This window comes from Hyla sarda, chromosome 10 (genome assembly GCF_029499605.1).
Source record: "Hyla sarda isolate aHylSar1 chromosome 10, aHylSar1.hap1, whole genome shotgun sequence".
Lineage (NCBI taxonomy): Eukaryota > Metazoa > Chordata > Amphibia > Anura > Hylidae > Hyla > Hyla sarda.
The window spans coordinates 69,394,146-69,418,232 of record NC_079198.1 but is presented as its reverse complement, the minus strand read 5'-3'; the positions used below and the strand labels follow the sequence as shown (position 1 = coordinate 69,418,232).

Here is a 24,087-nt window from a genome sequence, read left to right as displayed (position 1 = left end):
ATTGTCAATAATATCAGAGCAATCTTACCTTGAAGGTGAAGGACTCATTGAAGGTGGGGTTTAGAGTCTTACGATGCACTTTTGTTTCATACTTCTTCTTTTTGTCTGGCATTAGAAATACTTTGACATATGGATCAGAAGTTCCACCAATGTCCAGTGCTGGTAGATCTGCAGCTTGAATAATTCCTACAACCAGCTGGGTAGGGAAGAAAAGACCAAACTCAGATTAATGTCCGTGCTACATCTGGATCTAGTTGTGGTTTACCTTCTTTACATCAGGGCTGTCATCTTAATACATGACGAAACTGGAAAATTACGACCTTCCTATTATAATGTTATTATCGCAAAAATCTGGGGACAATATCTCCCTTGCATTAGAGCTGATAACTTTGGAACTGAGTGGAACTGGACATACATCGGCATCCATCTCCAGTAAATTGCGCGTTGGAGGTGGGCCCGTTGGTTTAACATGAATATTCATTGTCGCGGTTCATGTGAGTGCTGCGCCTACTGAGAGCTCATGTGACCCTCAACAATGAATATTCATTTTGATCAGGCGGCCGCCTCCAGCACGCAATTCACTGGAGATGGATGCCGATTTTCGGAGGAACAGATCCCTGGAGTGCCGGCATGTATTTAACCCATTAACTCCCATCGGTTTCCTGTTCACCCACACTTTAATCCAGTGTATTGGGTTTAGTGATGTTGAACAGATGACCATTTTCCTTTAACTGCACATTTATGGCCAGCTTTACTAGACATATACTTGTATAACAACATTCTAGAAGCCAGGCTGACTATGGCGAAACTAGATTAGGGGTGGGAGAGTTACTGCAGGTGTTTTTTTTTTTTTTTTCTCTTTTGGATTTGTACCATGTTTTTGCTAAGATAAAATGCAAAATCACAGAATGAAAAAAACCTCAATTCTTCTCAGTAACGGGCTACAACTTAACCTTTATTATATATGGTAAAATGGTAACGTAAAAATTTAAAAAATCACCTCCAAAAATGTGTACACACTAACATAACAACAATAAAAAGACATGAGCCACTAGGTAACGGGACAAGGACATTTATAAATGATGGTGGTAGTGGTTGTTTGACTGGGAGAGGAAATGCTGTGATTGTAGAACTGATGGTCCCCTGGGATGTTATTGCTTCAAAAGTCAACAGATGAATGGAAGCAGAAGTGAATGCCTTTTGAGGGACCCACCTCCTTAACAGGGTGACCTCAACCACGGTGACATTCCCTCTTCTGATATAAAGTGATGGGAAAAAAACAATAAAAAAAAAAAAAAAGGATGGCAATACACAGAAACCTTATAAATAATTTCACTTCACACTCGTGGCACAGTGTCACAACAAACGTATTTACATTAGACCATAAGAGTACCTAGTTGTCTGCTCTATTATTTTTATTAAAATATTTTGGTCACATGTTCCAACGCGTTTCCCCTGTCCAATCAATTGCGGGTTCATCAGGGAACCAACAGACCAATAGTTGCAAAATCATGTCATATAGACCTGACCGTACAGAACCAATAGACAAAATCATGATTTAAAACATAGGGCTAAACTGCCCAAATGATGTTGTGCCAAGATACCAACAGAGATGAAAAAAATATTGTAGTGATGAAAGATAATTTTTGTACCCAGTGTATGTGATAATACCCAGATCAGTCAGATCTGTATAAGTAGCACCAATGCAATGATACACAAATAGCAAACAGTATCTCTAATACCATATCTCAAAGCAAAAATTATAATAAAATACAGATACTCAGATGAGTGTATACGCTTATCAAATTTGTGATGGCACTGATGTTATAGCAAAACCAACCACAAGTGTCACAACAGTGCATAAACCAGAGTGGTATAGTACATGCACAAAAAGCATTGGTTACTGCAAAGGCATCAAAGGGTCCGGGTGTGTAATGGCACACACTGGATATACTTATCAAAAAGACCAATCCATGCCAGCGATCATTAGAGGGCCCCCCGGTATCCCATAATCCTGATGGTAGACTATGGAGAGCAGCGCTGCTTCCATTCATCTGTTGACATTTGAAGCAATAACATCCCAGGAGACTATCAGTTCTAAAGTCAAATCTCTATTAGCATTTCCCCTCCCAGTCAAACAACCACTACCACCATCATTTATAAATGTCCTTGTCCCGTCACCTAATGGCGCATGTCCTTTTATTGTGGTTATGGTAGGGGATGTGCATACATTTTTTGGAGGTAATTTTTGTAATTTTTACATTACCATTTTACCATAAATAACAAAGGTTAAGTTTTAGCCCGCTACTGAGAAGAATTGAGTTTTTTTTTATTCATTGATTTTGTTTTGTATTATTTCATAGCTCATCTAGTGCAATGAATGCACAGTATTGATAATTGATCCAGGTCGGTGATGGCAAAGATAAAATGCATAAAAACCATAATAATATTAGACAGAACTCATAGTAAACTGTTTTATTTATTAGAATATTAGAGCTTTTTTTTTTCCATATAATATGGGACAGCTGCCGAAGTACAGATATACCTACAGACAATCTGTCATTTGGTACAAACAGTTCTAGGAAGGCTCCACTGTATTCAATTTACTTGCAAACAACAACAACAACTGTGGCTCTGGATTTTGTTCACCAATATGTAATTTCACAGCTGGCATTTAGATTGATATAGTTTCACATTTACATAGTAGAAAAGGATGAATAACAGTCCAATAACTTCAGCCTATTATAATGAATAATAGAGTAAATCAGTCACACTCACCCGAGTATTCTTGGAATCCCAATGGAATCTTTATCCCAATAAATCCCATTGGGATTACAAGAACACTCAGGTGAGTGTGACTGATTTACTCTATTATTTATTATAATATCATGCTGATTGCCTTATGGTTTGCACCCACGAGTGGATCCTTATCAGAAGTACCGGTGTGACGGGTACTTCTGCTGATAGCATTCTGTAATTCTTGATACCTGTCATTTTCAGCCTATGTTGGCTTCATTTGGAGTAAGGCACAAATTGTCCCCTGGGACTTTGCTTTTTAGGCAGATGAGGTGCATTGTACCTTTAACTCCATCACCAAAACCTATAACTGTTGGTTCAGCAGAGCGGGAGGCATAACTTCAAGCTGTGATAACAAAATGGTTTTGCCCAATTACAGACCGGGGTTCCTTCTAACAGAGCTTGTTAACATATGAAAGCTGAGCTGTGGTGGTTTGGGGCAAAACCAGGCAGTTTTTGTTTTCACAGTTTATTTCCGTTTTTATTTACAGTGTTCCTTCAACTTAAATGGCCTCAGGTTAAAATATTTTCAACATGCAGTTGAAACCATTGTAACTTGAAACCAGACTCAACATACAATGCTACGGACAGTCCAGATCTGTGAAACGTGTCAATGGCTGGACCAATCAGAATGGACATTCACTGGTAAAACCCCTGTATTACTGAAGTGTATGCACTGACTGGCTTTCTGGCAGCACCCCCTAGAGTACAGGGTGGTACTACATCGTCTGTACTACTCTTTACCTGTGCCAATGTCAGCTGCTCCTTTGAACACCAGGTGGCGGCGGATCCATTTTGTCTCCCCGTTACATTGTGTGTACTGTACAGGACCCTGAAGAAGCTCCTGTCCTCTACATAGACAGTGATTTACAGCTCCCAGTAGCTCTTTCTTACTTTTATATATAAGCATTTGTTTTATCTGTATTAGTTATCTACTTATTTTTCTTAAATCTTCAAAATTTTCAATTTTTTTAATGACATTTTGGTGGCTTCAGTACCAATTACCAGGTTTCCATAGAGTTATGGCTTCAACATACAATGGTTGTCCTGGAACCAATTAATATTATAACTCGACAACTGTATATTTGTACGTAGTTAGTACTATAATTGCTGTTTAGATTCAAAACAACTGTATTGTCCAGGTCACCACTAGGAGCAAAGAAGAGTGCACAGAAGTGTGGAGTGGCACCAGGACAGTACATCAATGAAGGAGGACCCAGCGCTTCTCAGAACAACTAGCCTCTATTCCTTATACAGTACAAATCACACAGGAGAGTTAATGCTCAGCTAAGGCCCTTAGTTTTTATTTGCATCTTAAGAGTGCTGGATCCTCCTTCATTGTTGTAATGCTTTGTAGATGCCCCAAAGGGGGAGATACTGTAAGAAACAATAACAATTTATGACTAGATGACATAAAAGTTCAAAAAACTATGTATTTAATAACTATTAAACTTTGTTACCAAACTTCAGCATCACAATATAAGCTTAAATGGGTACTCCACCCCTAGACATCTTATTCCGTATCCAAACGGGATGTCTACGGCACCCCAGACATCCGGTGCACGGAGCGAACTTCGCTCCATGCTGGATGACTGGCGATGCGGGCCGAGGCTTATGACGTCACATCCACATCCTGCTAGTGACGTCACGCCCCTGCCCCTTAATGCAAGTCTATGGGAGGGGGCATGATGTCAGTCTCCACCCCTCCCATAGACTTGCTTTGAAGGGGCGTGGACATGACGTGACAAGTGGGGCATGGCCATGACATCACGAGCCGCCGGTGCTGCACCCGACGCTCTAAACCAACACTGGGTGCAACAGAGAGATCGTGGGGTTCCTCAGTGGCTGGACCACCATGATCAGACATCTTATCCGCTATCCTTTGGATAAGGGATAAGATGTCTAGGGGCGGAGTACCCATTTGATGAAATGTAAATGTAGAATAAAAACAATAAGCAACCATTGGCTACTATGCTATCATACTGTACAATAACAAAACGTATTTGTTTGAAGGATTAGCAATAACTACTGCAGGGTCTTTGTGGATTTATATGATATTCCTACTTTGAATCACTTTACTATTGTGTACTGTACTGCAGAATGTGTTTTCTTTAGTTAAATATTTTTTGAAAATGTGTCCAATTATGGTATAGATCCACAATAAATACTATTTTAAATGTTTGGTAAGCATCTTCAGGGTCAAATTGGGAATACAAATAAGCCCTAGCTATGGATAGAGGATGACATTAAATTGTAAAAGGAGAAGATGGTGACTTTGCCACCATTGGATATAGAAAGATGACAGCAAATAATTATCTTTAACATTTTGGTAGTTCACTTCATGTGTGAACCAGCTGTTTCCCAACTAAAACAGCTGTAGCCATGCTGAGCTCTACAGAGCTTCTCTCTTCCTCAAGCCTGCACTGTAGTAATTCCTTCCCTTTTATATTCACTTATCAGGATCCTGATCCTAATCCTGATCCTGTTGTATTAGCACCACCGTGTTTAGCTCTCTCGTATAGTTCACATTTCTCACTATTATACACTTGGGCTCAAAAGTGCTGGCTACTTTCTTGTCTTACTACTTCTGCATGGAGCCTAGATATGGCTATATATATATATATATATATATATATATATATATTTAGTAATTACATCAAGTTCCTTATGTGAATATAAATAGATCCAGGGAACCCAAACTATGAGACCATAGTATTGTTAGGGAGATAAGAATTTGTCCACACCTGTCCGGTTTGGAAGTCATAGTCCAAGGAGTACTGCAGCTTTCCTAACTTCTCCTGAGGCTTTTCTTCTTTTTCATCTTGTAGAGAGGGATCCAGATCTTCAACATCTGGTTGCACCTGTGTAAAAAGCATAACATTTCATATGTTTTCACTAACTTACATAAGGACAGCAAGCAGAGACAATTCAAATGAAGGGGGATTAAAATACAAGATATAATAGAGAAGTATGGAGGTACTTAGATAAAATGTGATTTTTAAAGGGGTGCGCCCATGGAAAACATTTTTTTAAAATCAACTAGTACCAGAAAGTTGAACAAATTTGTACATTACTTCTATAAAAAAATCTTAATCCTTCCAGTACTCATCAGCTGCTGTATGCTCCACAGGAAATTATTTTCTTTTTTAATTTCTTTTCTGTCTGACCACAGTGCTCTCTGTTGACACCTCTGTCCATGTCAGGAACTGTCCAGAGCTAGGAGAGGTTTGATATAGGGATTTGCTCCTGCTCTGGACAGTTCCTGACAAGGACAGAGGTGTCATCAGAGAGCCCTGTGGTCAGACAGAAAGGAAATTCAAAAAGAAAAGAACTTCTTGTGGAGCATACAGCAGCTGATAAGTACTAGAAGGATTAATATTTTTAAATAGAAGTAATTTTCAAATCTATTCACCTTCTGCCACCAGTTGATTTAAACTAAATGTTTTCCAGGGGATATTAGATATTAGGGTAAAAAGATACACAAGTAGGCAGAACACACAAAGATATATACACTTAGTCCTAAGTAAGAGTGGTCTAGTCACCCCTTACAAATCATTCTACAATGAAAACGATTAGGTGTGAGCATATGAGCATCTAGTAGGTGTGCGTTGGCACCCCAATGTCCATGCTCTACCTATGCTCCTCCTATTCAAATATAAACGTCATACTCCTAATTCTCACCCTGGCTGTGTGGCATGTAGCCTCTGGTACCAATTCCCTCGCCTTGGATGCCCCTATAAAATAAAGTGCTTAGAGATAGAGCATCTAGAGATTCAAATGATGTAAATTTAGTAATTCATCTGTCAACTGACAATGTCATAAAGCTGTTTTTACAATAAAGGCAATGGTACCTTTTGTAATTTGGCAAGTGGGTAGTGAGTTTGCATCAGCAACACTGACTTACTATGAGTACCCCCCACAATACAAAAGCATTACAGAGGCACAAGATTTGGACAGGGTGCAACGCTGGAAACAAATCCCTGTCTATCAATCAAGCAGGGGGATGGGAAGGGGAAGGGGAGAGGAGCAGCATTCCAGATCAGGGCACTTCAGGGCCTTGGGAACACCTCCTTGACACTTTACACAGGACAAAACAACAATTTGCCCTTATTGCACAAACAGCTATTACACATTGCAAAAATCCATAGAACTAACGAATAAAGAGGGTCATTCACCAAACAGCTTCTCCTCCTTTATTATTTCCACATCCTCGCAGCTTCATGGACCAGGATTGCTAGTGTGCATCAACTATCAACATGTGTAACAACTATTTCGGACTGCCTTAGAGGGTCTGTAGAAGCACAAGGCAGCACAATACGGCTGTTACCAATTTTCACTGATCCACACTAGCGTTCCAAGCCCATGAAGGTGCGAGGAGGTCGATCTGCACTTGATAGTATACAAAAAGCGTGAAGAAGCCATTTGGTAAGTGCCACTATTTATTCCTTTGTTCTATGGATTTGTGCTTTTTAAGTTAGAGCACCACATTCTAGCCATTATTTTAACAATGGTGAAGGGCAACTTTGGTATCTCAAGAAAAAGTTGGTAAAAAAAATATGGGTTATGGGTTAAAAAGAAAGTACTGCGTGATTTACTCTATGTGTACTTGTTTATTATTCTAAATGTTAAAACTATAAAAAAAAAATGATATATGAAGAAAAAAAAAAGGAAGTAGTGCCAACCATATTTTCTCAAGCTTTATTACACTGCCACATGTCTCAGAGACAACAGATTTCCTTTTTCAAGCAGATTTTTTAGGCGAAAAGTCTCCCTCCAAAATTGTGCAGTGTGCACTGTGCGGCGGAATCCTATTGCCAGCAATGGAACTTTGCTGCATTGGAATATCTAGTGGAATTTCAAAATGGAATTCTGCTCGGAAATTCTGTAGTGTGAACCTGGCCTAAAGGTGTTAATGCTTCCCTATGGTAGCTGTATTAAAGAGCTTAAAGGGGTATTCCAGGAAAAAAATATGTTTTATCAACTGGCTCCAGAAAGTTAAATAGATTTGTAAATTACTTCTATTAAAAAAATCTTAATCCTTTCAATAATTATCAGCTGCTGAAGTTGAGTTGTTGCTTTCTGTCTGGCAATAGTGCTCTCTGCTGACATCTCTGCTCGTCTCGGGAACTGCACAGAGTAGAAGAGGTTTGCTATGGGGATTGGCTTCTAAACTGGACAGTTCCCGAGACACGTGTCATCAGAGAGCAATTAGACAGAAAAGAACAACCCAACTTCAGCAGCTCATAAGTACTGAAAGGATTAAGATTTTTTAATAGAAGTAATTTACAAATCTGTTTAACTTTCTGGAGCCAGGTGATATATATAAAAAAGTTTTTTCCTGGATAACCCCCTTTAATTGAACAACATTCAAAGGCCCTAAATTAGTGAATTCTGTGATACTTTTGATTTTACAAATAAACTCAGATCTTGTCTAGAACTGACACCGATACCAAGAATTCAGAAAGGTTAAAGGGTAGCTCCCACCATCCTATTTTTTTTTTTGCTAGCCCGTTAACCCCCCCCCTACGACACTAGCCCGTTCCCTCCCCCCGCCCCACATACCCCGCTCCCTCATTACACTTGCAGTTACTGCAGAGTCCGGCAGCGGGCGTGCAGGGACAGCGGCGGCAACGAGGCGGCGGCGGCGATGTGTGGGAGGAGTGGCCTCCCAGCCAGTGGCCGGTGAGCCAATGCGCTTGCTCCCGCCTGTCTGATTGACAGGCAGGGAGCGAGTGCAGCCTAACTGAAAAAGGACTGATTGCCACTCCAAAATCAGTCCTTTTTCAGTAGCCGGTTTTTAAATGTAAATTAAACCTTTTTAATGAAAAAAAAAAAGTATATTAGAGATATGTTGTAGTACATAAGTACTACAACATATCAAAAAATAAAGTTGGTGACAGTGCCCATTTAAACACTAAATTTGCATCAGATTTTAAAGGAAACCTTCAGCCAGGAGTCCTTATTAACCTTTTAACTGTTTATTCGGCAGATTGCTCAGCTTAGAGGGAGCATTAGTCTTGGGTCATATGACATAAAGCAATTAAGTGATTAAGTAAAGAGCATTTCACGGTGCTAGACTATTGTCTGCAGAATACTCTTCTTTGCAGCAAACATTTGGTTAAGAAAAGTTTTACATGGGAAAAACACCACTAGACAGGAAAATGAGACACTCTGATATGACAGGTAGAGGTGAAGACAAAGGGAAGGCAGCCAGGATCAGAAGTGACAGCCTTGACTGACTAATGAGCATGTACCGTATGAGCCACATTGTTCTAGGTTATTCTCAAAACTGAAAGAAAACTGGGAAAAACAAGAATGAGGAGGACAAAAGATAATTTCATTTTTCAAACAGCAGCAATTGCCGAAACCCTCATGCGAAATGAAGTGTCAAGGAACAGTATGATATCTGAAAAGAAACATTTAGATTTCACAGCCAAAAAGCATTTCACTTTAGTAGAGCGAGGGGTAGATAGAGAGAGAAAAATGACTTGCATTGTTTTGGTGATAGCTGTTTAGCTGTTTTCTCGAAGACTTATTTATTTCATACATAATGAAGCGGAGAAGATTTACAGCAGAACAAAAACCTTGAAATCATAGTCTGGTACTTGGAGACGGTCTGATTAAAATATTTGTAAATAGATGAAAGGTAAAGTGTGAATAAAGGTTCATGGATTAGGAGATTTTAACCCATTAGTGACTGGCAATACACATTTTTAAGGCAGTCACTAAGGCAGTGGTTCTTAACCTGAGTCCGATCGAACACCAGGGGTTCGGTGAGTCAGTCCCGGGGGTTCGGCAGGGGAGGTCGCAACAATTGCTTGGGGCCCCGAGCAGAACCGGTGTTTGCCTGTCCTGTTGCGAAGGGACAATTCCCCCTATTACTATTAACTCCCTGCGGCCCCGTGTTAAGTTTAAAAACGCAGGGCCGCCGGGACATAGCGCACGCCGGGACGTCACGGGGCGTGCGCCCATGGAAACGAAGGCGCCTAGGACCAGAGGACAGAGAAGGAGGAAGACGCGCGCTGGCCAGCTTGGTAAGTGACCAGCGACGCGTCATCTTCGTTGCTCGGACCCTCGGTCCCAGGACCTACTGCTATAGTCAGAGCGGTGGTCGGAGCACTGAAGTGGGCAGTACACAGGCATACAGCCTCCAGCCATACACTGTATATGGCTGGAGGCTGTATGTCTGTGGGGGAACACTGCCTACTAGTGTTGAGCGGCATAAGCCATATTTGAATTCGCAAATATTTGCGAATATATGGCCGAATATTCGTCATATATTCGCTAAATTCGCATATTCGTAATATTCTCGTTTTATTTTCGCATATGCGAAAATTCACGTATGCGAAAATTAGCATATACAAAAATTAGCATAAGCGAAAATTTGCATATGCCAAATTTAGCATATGCAAATTTTCGCATATGCGAAAATTCACACGCCAGTCTCACACAGTAGTATTACAGCCTTCTTTACACCACACAAGCTGGAAGCAGAGAGAGATGATCACTGTGATGTGTACTGTGAAAAAAAAAAAAAAAACGAATATTCGTAAGTACGAATATATATAGTGCTATATTCGCGAATATTCGCAGATTCACGAATATGCGATATTCGCAAATAAAATTCGCATTGCGAATATTCGTGAGCAACACTACTGCCTACATCAGTGGTCTTCAACTTGTGGACCTCCAGATGTTGCAAAACTACAACTCCCAGTATGCCCGGACAGCCGTTGGCTGTCCGGCCATGCTGGGAGTTGTAGTTTTGCAACATCTGGAGGTCTGCAGGTTGAAGACCACTGGCCTGCCTAATGTGTGTGTGTGTGGGGGGGGGGGGGGGGGGGGGAGGGGGGACGGGACATTGCCTGCCTAATATGGGGGAACACTGCCTGCCTAATGTGGGGGAACACTGCCATTGTTGCGAAAATGACATGAGAGTGGCAGTTGCCAAGGTAAAGCCGCGCATTTCTGAACTGGTCTCTGAAAGACAACAGCAGAAGTCACACTGATTTGCAGTAAACATTCATTATGTTTTTGTTTTTGTGTGAAAATCATGTTTTCATGGTTTTGTTCTTTGTTCTTAATGGTTTTGTTCATTTTGTGCACCTATGTATAAATATATACTTAAATATATACCTCCTATGTTCTGAAGTTGATAAAATCATATATTATTTTTCCAATTAAGAAGGGTTCGGTGAATGCGCATATGAAACTGGTGGGGTTCAGTACCTCCAACAAGGTTAAGAACCACTGCACTAAGGGGTTCAATCCATATGCTTTTTTTTCAAAGGGGTCAGAATAAGCAGGCACAGGTCTCCCATGTCTGGCATTGCAGGTGCTTGGCTGTTGTATAACATCCCTTTCTAACTATTTGTGGGGGGGTACTAAGGCAACATCATTACTGACAGGGGGCATTATTACTGTAAGAAGGCACCAAGGCGGCAGAGGTTATCTGTAAAGTGACAGTGTATATTTGGGTACCTGTAACTGGTAGTCCTTTGTAGGTCTCCTCTCTCCTAAGAGGAAAGGCAGCACAAAAAACTAACTTCCGTTCTATACAGTGATCCCTCAACTTACAATGGCCTCAACATACAATAGTTTCAACATACAATGGTCTTTTCTGGACCATTGTAACTTGAAACCAGACTCAACATACAATGCTATGGAATCTGCGAAACGTGTCAATGGCCGGAAGAACCGCCCAATCAGAATGGACATTTCACTGATAAAACCCCTGTATTCCTAAAGTGCTTGCACTGACTGGTGTCTGGTAGCGCCCCCTACAGTACAGGGAGGTATTACATGTTCTGTACTCTTTACCTGTACCATGGTTAGCTGCCCATTTGGACACCAGGTGAGGGCGGCTCCATTTTCCTTTTTTTTTTTTTAGAACAGGACCCTGAAGAAGCTCCTTTCCTCTACACAGACCAGTGTTTCCCAAAGAGGGTGCCTCCAGCTGTTGCAAAACTACAACTCCCTGCATGCCCGGACAGCCGAAGGCTGTCCGGGCATGCTGGAAGTTGTAGTTTTGCAACAGCTGGATGCACCCTGGTTGGGAAACACTGAAACACTGAAATCCCAGCAGCTCTTTCTTACTTTTATATGTAAGGATTTGCTTTATCTATATTAGTTATCTACTTATTTATTTTTAATCCTCACTTTCTCCTATTTTTGGATGACATTTTGGTGGCTTCAGAACCAATTACCAGGTTTCCATAGAGTTATGGTCTCAACATACAATGGTTTCAACTTACAATGGTCGTCCCGGAACCAATTAATATTGTAACTTGAGGGACCACTGTATAGAGAAGAGATCTTGAAGCTAACTCCTCCCTAACCTAGAATGTTCCCGTACTAGTAAGTGTAAAACAAAGTCAAAATGTCTTACTGAAGTGATTCAACACAATAATACATTTGTAAATACACAAACACTATATAAAACTGCACAAAAACTCTGCAGAAGGGCCAGTATAGAAGATTAGGCCCCACAGTGTACCACAGTGTGGCCCTGCAGATGTCCCAAAGAAAGAGGGGGTAAGAGAGGGGTGTTAATCCTCTTTCTTAATGGACATGTAGACTGCCCATGATACAGTAGTCTTCAGACAGGTGTAAACCGGCTTGCAGGATTACAACACATTTCCTGGGAAGCCAAAAAAAGTGCAGCAGTGGGGGACTAATGCTCCGTAATATTAGTGGTGGCACAGAACGGAGCAGGGTACTGGATGCAACACGGGATGGGTACTGGCTTCCATTAAAAAAGATATGTGGCATATAGACGTAGTGTTCAGGCAGTGCACTATGGGAAAAAAGTAAATTCCTCCAGATAAAAGAATCCTGAGTAAGGTGACTCTTCCTTTTAGATGACACTTTAGTTTGGCTTATATGAAAAGGAGAACAAATCTGTAGGCTAAAATAATAACTACAGATGCATTTTTCTATTTTTTTGGGGATCCATCAAGAACTACTTCTTTGAGTGAGTGTGGTTCACATCACCTTATCATGAAGTAAGCTAAACATTAAGGTTATGACATGCTTGTATGTGGATTGTATATGGTTGTTTGTTACTTCTAATATATGCTATTGTTAACCAAGCCTTCTCCAACTGCTAGGTGACAGATATATGAACCATATATATTGTGTAAGGAGGTTCACATGTCCATTATTATAAGGGGAAGCATCTCAGTTGGGTTCTTCTTTGGTACTGGATCCTTGAATGGTACATGAATACTTGAATTGGATGAATTTTGGTTTTAAATGGTAAAATTATGGAGTAGCCCAGGGAAAGCCATTTAATTGTTGAAAACTTTTGATATATTGCAGGACTCATTATAATATTGTAATTTCACAATATACAACTGTTAAAAAAATGTAAATTTTCACCCGAAATGAAAGCTCAAAATTGCCGCCACTAGGAGTGTCTTTTAGCTGAATAGACTAGTCTAGATTTTGCAACATAATGGATACCGGCCGTAAAGCGTGCTGGTATCCAGTATAGGCGATCCCTGCAGCATTAGGCAGAGTGTATGCGCGGGCATGCACTGCCTGTGGACGAGCACAGGGAGCGTTCACACACAGACAGTGCGGAAAACACTCATGGGACCTACTGGTCTGCAGCCGAGCTCTGTGCTGTCTGTCCCTTGTGCTGCTGCAGCATAGAGCTCTGTGCTAGAGGGCTGCATTGGGATTGTGCCCCTCCTATGTCTCCTCACCCTGCCATTGCCGCCCCCCCCCCCCCCTTGCCATTTTGTGGAGCTCATGTAGCCTGCTCTGGAGGATCGTGACTGCACCTGTACTGCTCTTTCTGTGGCCCCGGCTGGGTCTGTAAGTGTACGCAGTGTAAGTGTAAGCAGCCAGGGCCTCTGCACATGAGGCTAAGTGCACTAGAGAGCATTGCCCCTTAGTGTCTTCCACAGACCCTAGGGTGCAATGCTCTGCAGTCTGCACATACCCCTCCAACCTGTATAAGACTTTACATGCACACACATGGGGGGGGGGGGGGGAGTATGTGCAGACTGCAGAGCATTGCACCCTAGGGTCTTCTACAGACACTGGGGAGCAATGCTCTGCAGTCTGCACATACCCCCCTATGTGTATAGCAGTGTGTGTGCATATGTACATTCCTATACAGGTGGGGGGTATGTGCAGAGCATTGCACCCTAGTCTGTACTACTGACAAGGGTGCAATGCTCTGCACACTCTGCACATACACACACCCAGAAAGGAAAGGGTTACAGAGTAGAGAGTAGTCGGAGGACAACCCAGGCTCGCTCCCCAGACTCAGAGCAGATAAGTCAGCACTGTGATGGAGATAGACTGACACGCCCCCTCCAGCCAGCATGATGAAAAAGGAACTCAGCAGCAGATAAATGCTTTTTTCTCTGAATATATAGGTCCTAGACACATAAATTATATGCTCAGGGTTAGGTACTGAGTAACATATCACTTTTTTATTTATTTATTTATTTATTTATTTTTTTGCACTATGTTAACCAAAATTGGTCAGTCCTAGCCAAGCAATGGTGCTTTTAACTCAAAAAAGCTTTGATATTTGTCTACTGTAATGAGACATGCACTTACTTTTATGTATTATACACAACAGGGGAATTGATGGAGCTCCAAGAAAATAATAGTATTGCAGTAGATATTCTATAGACTCACAGGAACTTTAGTTTTAAGACTACTTTAGCCTATAATTGTACCTGGAGAAGAACATCTTTTGATAACAGAGATTATTCTTTACTGTACTATAATTCTCTAACCACAATCTGTGCTGAAGGATTTGTCCTGAAATGCTATTCTGTACTGAGCGGAAAGTAGTGTAGTTCCTCTTCTAAACTTCATTTCAAAGACAGTGTAAACTAGACAGTATAAGAATGTACAAGGTTTATTAAAGTGGCTCAAACTATTTGACAATCTGGCACAGTCTAAGCTTAGAGCATTGTTTAGTTGGCTTACTTTATGTGTTGTTGCATTTATGCCATATACCTTTGTGAATGAGGTGCAAAAGTGTCTAAAAATGTGGTACAAGACATTTTTTTTTGGGATCTTTAAAAGAAAATTGATATCACTGATATTTTCCTTAGCTTCTCAATAGGATGGGAATGAATTCATGGCAGGAAACCCTGCTGATCAAACATTAATAGTCTATCAATGTTAACCCCCATTTTAATTGAAATCAATGTCAGATTTAAATATGTGATGTGTGAGCAGTTTTGAGCTACAGAAACGTTTGACTGCCTATGGCACATTGTTGGTGTTACGCCGAGCGCTCCGGGTCCCCGCTCCTCCCCGGAGCGCTCGCAACATCCTCGCTACTGCAGCGCCCCGGTCAGATCCACTGACCGGGTGCGCTGCGATACCGCCTCCAGCCAGGATGCGATTCGCGATGCGGGTGGCGCCCGCTCGCGATGCGCACCCCGGCTCCCGTACCTGACTCGCTCTCCGTCGGTCCTGTCCCGGCGCGCGCGTCCCCGCTCCCTAGGGCGCGCGCGCGCCGGGTCTCTGCGATTTAAAGGGCCACTGCGCCACTGATTGGCGCAGTTGTTCTAATTAGTGTGTTCACCTGTGCACTCCCTATGTATACCTCACTTCCCCTGCACTCCCTCGCCGGATCTTGTTGCCATTGTGCCAGTGAAAGCGTTTCCTTGTGTGTTCCTAGCCTGTGTTCCAGACCTCCTGCCGTTGCCCCTGACTACGATCCTTGCTGCCTGCCCCGACCTTCTGCTACGTCCGACCTTGCTCTTGTCTACTCCCTTGTACCGCGCCTATCTTCAGCAGTCAGAGAGGTTGAGCCGTTGCTAGTGGATACGACCTGGTTACTACCGCCGCTGCAAGACCATCCCGCTTTGCGGCGGGCTCTGGTGAATACCAGTAGTAACTTAGAACCGGTCCACTAGCACGGTCCACGCCAATCCCTCTCTGGCACAGAGGATCCACCTCCTGCCAGCCGAATCGTGACAGTAGATCCGGCCATGGATCCCGCTGAAGTTCCACTGCCAGTTGTCGCCGACCTCACCACGGTGGTCGCCCAGCAGTCAAAACAGATAGCGCAACAAGGCCACCAGCTGTCTCAACTGACCGTGATGCTACAGCAGCTACTACCACAGCTTCAGCAATCATCTCCTCCGCCAGCTCCTGCACCTCCTCCGCAGCGAGTGGCCGCTTCCGGCGTACGACTATCCTTGCCGGATAAATTTGATGGGGACTCTAAGTTTTGCCGTGGCTTTCTTTCACAATGTTCCCTGCACTTGGAGATGATGTCGGACCAGTTTCCTACTGAAAGGTCTAAGGTGGCTTTTGTAGTCAGCCTTCTGTCTGGGAAAGCTCTGTCATGGGCCACACCGCTCTGGGACCGCAATGACCCCGTCACTGCCTCTGTACACTCCTTCTTCTCGGAAATTCGAAGTGTCTTTGAGGAACCTGCCCGAGCCTCTTCTGCTGAGACTGCCCTGCTGAACCTGGTCCAGGGTAATTCTTCCGTTGGCGAGTACGCCATCCAATTCCGTACTCTTGCTTCCGAATTATCCTGGAATAATGAGGCCCTCTGCGCGACCTTTAAAAAAGGCCTATCCAGCAACATTAAAGATGTTCTGGCCGCACGAGAAATTCCTGCTAACCTGCATGAACTCATTCATCTAGCCACTCGCATTGACATGCGTTTTTCCGAAAGGCGTCAGGAGCTCCGCCAGGATATGGACTTTGTTCGCACGAGGCGTTTTTTCTCCCCGGCTCCTCTCTCCTCTGGTCCTCTGCAATCCGTTCCTGTGCCTCCCGCCGTGGAGGCTATGCAAGTTGACCGGTCTCGCTTGACACCTCAAGAGAGGACACGACGCCGCATGGAGAATCTTTGCCTGTACTGTGCCGGTACCGAACACTTCCTGAAGGATTGTCCTATCCGTCCTCCCCGCCTGGAAAGACGTACGCTGACTCCGCACAAAGGTGAGACAGTTCTTGATGTCAACTCTGCTTCTCCACGCCTTACTGTGCCTGTGCGGATATCTGCCTCTACCTTCTTCTTCTCTACTATGGCCTTCTTGGATTCCGGATCTGCAGGAAATTTTATTTTGGCCTCTCTCATCAACAGGTTCAACATCCCGGTGACCAGTCTCGCCAGACCCCTCTACATCAATTGTGTTAACAATGAAAGATTGGACTGTACCGTACGTTACCGCACGGAGCCCCTCCTAATGTGCATCGGACCTCATCACGAAAAAATTGAGTTTTTGGTCCTCTCCAATTGCACTTCCGAAATTCTCCTTGGACTACCGTGGCTTCAACGCCATTCCCCAACCCTTGATTGGTCCACAGGAGAGATCAAGAGCTGGGGTACTTCTTGTTTCAAGGACTGTCTTAAACTGGTTCCCAGTACTCCCTGCCGTGACCCTGTGGTTCCCCCTGTAACCGGTCTCCCTAAGGCTTATATGGACTATGCTGACGTATTTTGCAAAAAACAAGACTTTACCTCTTCACAGGCCTTATGACTGTCCTATTGACCTCCTCCCGGGCACTACTCCACCCCGGGGCAGAATTTATCCTCTGTCCGCCCCAGAGACTCTTGCTATGTCTGAATACATCCAGGAAAATTTAAAAAAGGGGTTTATCCGCAAATCCTCCTCTCCTGCCGGAGCTGGATTTTTCTTTGTGTCCAAAAAAGATGGCTCCCTACGTCCTTGCATTGATTACCGCGGACTTAATAAAATCACGGTAAAGAACCGCTACCCCCTACCTCTTATCTCAGAACTCTTTGATCATCTTCAAGGTGCCCACATCTTTACCAAACTGGACTTAAGAGGTGCTTATAATCTCATCCGCATCAGGGAGGGGGACGAATGGAAAACTGCATTTAATACTAGAGATGGACACTTTGAGTATCTGGTCATGCCCTTTGGCCTGTGCAACGCCCCTGCCGTCTTCCAAGACTTTGTTAATGAAATTTTTCGTGATCTCTTATATTCCTGTGTTGTTGTGTATCTGGACGATATTCTGATTTTTTCTGCCAACTTAGAGGAACACCGCCAGCATGTCCGCATGGTTCTTCAGAGACTTCGAGACAATCAACTTTATGCCAAAATGGAGAAATGTCTGTTTGAATGTCAATCTCTTCCTTTCCTAGGATACTTGGTCTCTGGCCAGGGACTACAAATGGACCCGGATAAACTCTCTGCCGTCTTAGATTGGCCACGCCCCTCCGGACTCCGTGCTATCCAACGTTTTTTGGGGTTCGCCAATTATTACAGACAATTTATTCCTCATTTTTCCACTATTGTGGCTCCTATCGTGGCTTTAACCAAGAAGAATGCCAATCCTAAGTCCTGGTCTCCTCAAGCGGAAGACGCATTTAAACGGCTCAAGTCTGCCTTTTCTTTTGCTCCCGTGCTCTCCAGACCTGACCCATCTAAACCCTTCCTATTGGAGGTTGATGCCTCCTCAGTGGGAGCTGGAGCAGTCCTTCTACAAAAAAATTCTTCCGGGCATGCTGTTACTTGTGGTTTTTTTTCTAGGACCTTCTCTCCGGCGGAGAGGAACTACTCCATCGGGGATCGAGAACTACTGGCCATTAAATTTGCACTTGAGGAATGGAGGCATCTGCTGGAGGGATCAAAATTTCCAGTTATCATTTACACCGACCACAAGAATCTCTCCTATCTCCAGTCTGCCCAATGGCTGAATCCTCGCCAGGCCAGGTGGTCTTTGTTCTTTGCCCGTTTTAACTTTGAAATTCATTTTCGCCCTGCCGACAAGAACATTAGGGCCGATGCTCTCTCTCGTTCCTCGGATGCCTCGGAAGTAGAGGTCTCTCCGCAACACATCATTCCTCCTGACTGTCTGATCTCCACTTCTCCAGCCTCCATCAGGCAAACTCCTCCAGGGAAGACCTTCGTTTCTCCACGCCAACGTCTCGGGATTCTCAAATGGGGTCACTCCTCCCACCTCGCTGGCCATGCGGGCATCAAAAAGTCCTTGCAACTCATCTCTCGCTTCTATTGGTGGCCGACTCTGGAGACGGATGTTGTTGATTTTGTGCGGGCCTGTACTGTCTGTGCCCGGGATAAGACTCCTCGCCAGAAGCCTGCTGGTCTCCTTCATCCTCTGCCTGTCCCCGAACAGCCTTGGTCTCTGATTGGTATGGATTTTATTACAGACTTACCCCCATCCCGTGGCAACACTGTTGTTTGGGTGGTCGTTGATCGATTTTCCAAGATGGCACATTTTATTCCTCTTCCTGGTCTTCCTTCAGCGCCTCAGTTGGCAAAACAATTTTTTGTACACATTTTTCGTCTTCACGGTTTGCCCACGCAGATCGCCTCGGATAGAGGCGTCCAATTCGTGTCAAAATTCTGGAGGGCTCTCTGTAAACAACTCTAGATTAAATTAAACTTCTCTTCTGCTTATCATCCTCAATCCAATGGGCAAGTAGAAAGAATTAACCAGGTCCTGGGTGACTATTTACGGCATTTTGTTTCCTCCCGCCAGGATGACTGGGCAGATCTTCTACCATGGGCCGAATTCTCGTACAACTTCAGAGTCTCTGAATCTTCTTCTAAATCCCCATTTTTCGTGGTGTACGGCCGTCACCCTCTTCCCCCCCTCCCTACTCCCTTGCCCTCTGGTTTGCCCGCTGTGGATGAAGTGACTCGTGATCTTTCCACCATATGGAAAGAGACCCAAAATTCTCTTTTACAGGCTTCATCTCGCATGAAAAAGTTTGCTGATAAGAAAAGAAGAGCTCCCCCCATTTTTTCTCCCGGAGACAAGGTATGGCTCTCCGCTAAATATGTCCGCTTCCGTGTCCCCAGCTACAAACTAGGACCACGCTATCTTGGTCCTTTCAAAATCTTGTGCCAAATTAATCCTGTCTCTTACAAACTTCTTCTTCCTCCTTCTCTTCGTATTCCTAATGCCTTTCATGTCTCTCTTCCTAAACCACTCATCATCAACCGTTTCTCTCCCAAACTTGTTTCTCCCACTCCTGTTTCCGGTTCTTCTGACATCTTCTCCGTGAAGGAGATACTGGCCTCCAAGACGGTCAGAGGGAAAAAATTTTTTTTGGTTGATTGGGAGGGCTGTGGTCCTGAAGAGAGATCCTGGGAACCTGAGGACAACATCCTAGACAAAAGTCTGGTCCTCAGGTTCTCAGGCTCCAAGAAGAGGGGGAGACCCAAGGGGGGGGTACTGTTACGCCGAGCGCTCCGTGTCCCCGCTCCTCCCCGGAGCGCTCGCAACATCCTCGCTACTGCAGCGCCCCGGTCAGATCCACTGACCGGGTGCGCTGCGATACCGCCTCCAGCCAGGATGCGATTCGCGATGCGGGTGGCGCCCGCTCGCGATGCGCACCCCGGCTCCCGTACCTGACTCGCTCTCCGTCGGTCCTGTCCCGGCGCGCGCGTCCCCGCTCCCTAGGGCGCGCGCGCGCCGGGTCTCTGCGATTTAAAGGGCCACTGCGCCACTGATTGGCGCAGTTGTTCTAATTAGTGTGTTAACCCGTGCACTCCCTATGTATACCTCACTTCCCCTGCACTCCCTCGCCGGATTGTTGCCATTGTGCCAGTGAAAGCGTTTCCTTGTGTGTTCCTAGCCTGTGTTCCAGACCTCCTGCCGTTGCCCCTGACTACGATCCTTGCTGCCTGCCCCGACCTTCTGCTACGTCCGACCTTGCTCTTGTCTACTCCCTTGTACCGCGCCTATCTTCAGCAGTCAGAGAGGTTGAGCCGTTGCTAGTGGATACGACCTGGTTACTACCGCCGCTGCAAGACCATCCCGCTTTGCGGCGGGCTCTGGTGAATACCAGTAGTAAATTAGAACCGGTCCACTAGCACGGTCCACGCCAATCCCTCTCTGGCACAGAGGATCCACCTCCTGCCAGCCGAATCGTGACAGTTGGGCACCAGGGGAACAAATTGTAATTTCAGCCCATGAAATGTCTAAGGCTGTTTCCCCTTTATTTGAGGAATACACTTATCAGATCTGTCAAAGACGAATACATTCTGATTTGCCCATAGCGACAAATCACAACTCAGCTGTAATTTCTAATATTGCTCACGTAAAATAAAAACTGAGCTGTGGTTGGTTGCTATGGACAAATCAGACAATTTTTGTCTCTGATAGATTGAAAATATCTGAGCCTTGGGATGTGTCTCTGAACATAAGCCCTACATGTATGACATAGAAAGACCTTACAGTTTCATACTAATACTTCTAACAATATACGCCATATTTATAACATGTAATGCTCTAATGCACATGTTTCCGCTACCAGCTCTAGATACGAAGTTTGAATAACTTTCTTCAAACTACTTAAAAGTATTTGGTGTACTGTGAGTTTACTTGCAAAACTGTTTTTGTGCACTGCACTACATTAATAGCATACACTGGGGCAAAACATGACTGATGCCTTGGCCACATGATGCTCCCTAGCCTATGGCTGTGGAAAGAGTTCCTAGTCCAACCTCCTCCTCCAGGAGAAGTTGGACCCAAAGTCTAGGTCATTTTTTTTTAGAGTGACATCTCCTAGCTTTGCTCTTTCTTTACCTTTGCCTAGGCCAAAGTGCTACTTCTATGGGAAATCCAGAACCTTAAAGGGTACCTCTCATCAAATAAACTTTTGATATATTTTAGATTAATGAATGTTGAATAACTTTCCAACAGCATATTAATGAAAAATATGCTTCTTTCTATTGTATTTTTCCCGATCAGTCCTGTCAGCAAGCATTTCTGACTCATGCTGGAGTCCTAAACACTCAGAGCTGCCAGTCTGCTTTGTTCACAGCCAAACAGGCTGTGAACGAAGCAGGCTGGCAGCTCTGAGTGTTCTCCTTTGTGAACAAAGCAGACTGGCAGCTCGTAGTGTTTAGGACTCCAGCATGAGTCTGAAATGCTTGCTGCCAGGACTGGTAGGGAGACCCCTAGTGGTCATTTCTTCAAAGTGGAAAATTAAATAGAAAGAAGCATATTTTTTAATAACATGCAATTGTAAAGTTATTCTGCATACATTAATCTATAATATATCAAAAGTTTTTTTGATGAGAGGTACCCTTTAATGTCCAGAAGTCTGATTTAAATACTTTTCGCTACGGGAACAACTCAGTTGATTAAAAATAAGGTTGTTGGGCTCACAGGGGACTACCATGTTACGTACGATCAGTGCTACTACTCCCAACTAGACAGCATAATGTTTATCAACCCAGTGGGTACCACACACCACATAGAAACATCTTTTGACTACAAACAGAAAAACAGACTTAGGCTGAGTTTCCACTTGGTTTTCTCTTCCTTGCAGTTTTTGGATATCTGCCCCTGCAGTTTTTGTGCCAAAGCCAGAAGTGTATTCAAAAGGAATAGGACATATAAAGGAAGGACTTACACTTCTCCTACCTTATGGATCCACTTCTGAATTTGGCTCAAAAACTGCCTGGAAAAAAAACAAGTGGAAACTTAGCCTTAAAGGAGTTTTCTGGGCTTGCCATATTTTTTTCATGATGCAAGGGAAAACAAAAAAAAAATGTCTTCACCCCCTGGTTGCTCAAAGAATTGAGTTTTCACATTATCTTTGCAGCAGATTATCTGCCTTGATTTCAGTGCAGTTTTTATTTTATTTTTATGTTTTTTTGTTTTTTATGTCTTTCCATTAGGAGATATAGGGATTCTACTATGTGGTTGACTATCTGCCCTTTTCCCTAAACATTCAGATAGGTGAGGCTTTATTTAACATAGAGATGTGAATGCTGGGCTGAGGGGGGTGTGAATATGGGGCTGAGGGTTATTATTTTTCCCATGGACTCTGAAGGATCCGCCAACACAGACTATTCACCAGCTTCTCCACCATTACATACCCAGTGAATATAATTCTTGGCAGCTCTGTGTTTTCTATCTATGTCCCCAGTGCGTTTACCAGATAATCATAACACCCACATTGTCTCCTATTGGTTCCATTTTTTCAATAGATTATAGGATTCAACAGCAAAGGCCTCATTGTACGTTGTTTTGGTCTACACCTGTAATCTTTGTGTGTAAAGTGTTGATGCACTGAAAATGCAGCATGATAATAGTAATACAGAGCACCTGTCTATGGCCACCCATGGTGATAATTGCATAGGCAGCAACCTGCAACTAGGATCCAGACAGCTGAATCCTTTGGCTCGCATTATACCTACAAGCTTGCCAATTTATCATGGAATTTTAGAGTAAGTATTGCTGCAGCTTTCACAACATATTGCCAATTTACTGCTGTCTAACAAATGGTGACAGTAATGAGACATCACAATGATAGATGAAAAGGAGGAAACAAAACTCACACTCCTCCGGGTATCATGGAGCAGATCTGATCCAACTGGAGACAACATCTGATAATATTACAATTGCTTCACTTCTTGTTCAGAAAATACCTTTTGCACATAAGTACTTTTTTTTTTAATCAACTGGTGCCAGAAAGTTAAACAGGTTTGTAAATTACTTCTATTAAAAAAATCTTAATCCATCCAGTGCTTATTAGCTGCTGAATACTACAGAGGAAATTGTTTTCTTTTTGGAACACAGAGCTCTCTGCTGACATCATGACCACAGTGCTCTCTGCTGACATCTCTGTCCATTTTAGGAACTGTCCAGAGTAGCATATGTTTGCTATGGGGATTTTCTGCTACTCTGGGCAGTTCTTAAAAGGGACAGAGATGTCAGCAGAGAGCACTGTCTTCGTGATGTCAGCAGAGAGCTCTGTGTTCCAAAAAGAAAAGAATTTCCACTGTAGTATTCAGCAGCTAATAAGTACTGGAAGGATTAAGATTTTTTTTATGGAAGTCATTTACAAATCTGTTTAACGTTCTGGCACCAGTTGATTTAAAAAAAAAAAAATTTTTAAAAATAAAAGTTTTCCACTGGAGTACCCCTTTAAACTGTTCAAATTGTCTAGTACCCAAAACAAAAGGCTAGCAAGTTACTGCAGAAGCAGTGATAATGTTTAGTATGATGACCACTGGCCAAACCCAAACATGTACATATAGGTCCAAAAACAAGTGCAGGAGTATTAAGGATCGTACAGAATTTTCAAAAACAGTTTAATTAAATTTTATTATATTATAGCATTAGCCGAACTGCATAACTCCAAATTAAGCTGCATCATTTAGGCTGTCACACATCACCAAATTTTCTGAGCATTATATTACTTGTATATGGTATTTTTTTAAGGGCACCCAATCCAATAGTGATGATGAACAGGGACTGCAGGGGGCAGTCAAAAGGGTTAAGCCAAGTTGTCTGGGACAAAAACAGCCATGCTGGGTCATCGGCAGTATGTAACAC

At 43.4% G+C, this 24,087-nt stretch overlaps 2 protein-coding genes across 5 annotated transcripts in view; both read right to left on the bottom strand.

Moving 5' to 3' along the window:
• LOC130294334 (synaptotagmin-1-like) overlaps positions 1 to 24,087 on the bottom strand; it is a 302,141-nt gene that overhangs the window by 50,672 nt on the left and 227,382 nt on the right. For all 4 annotated transcript variants that reach the window (XM_056543965.1, XM_056543964.1, XM_056543966.1 and 1 more), the window contains exons 4-5: positions 5,541 to 5,657; positions 29 to 196 (exon numbers count right to left, since the gene is read on the bottom strand). In XM_056543965.1, the coding sequence (XP_056399940.1) occupies positions 29 to 196; positions 5,541 to 5,657 (285 nt within the window). The remainder of the gene's footprint in view (positions 1 to 28; positions 197 to 5,540; positions 5,658 to 24,087) is intronic.
• DNAAF3 (dynein axonemal assembly factor 3) overlaps positions 1 to 24,087 on the bottom strand; it is a 359,599-nt gene that overhangs the window by 174,505 nt on the left and 161,007 nt on the right. The window lies entirely within an intron of this gene.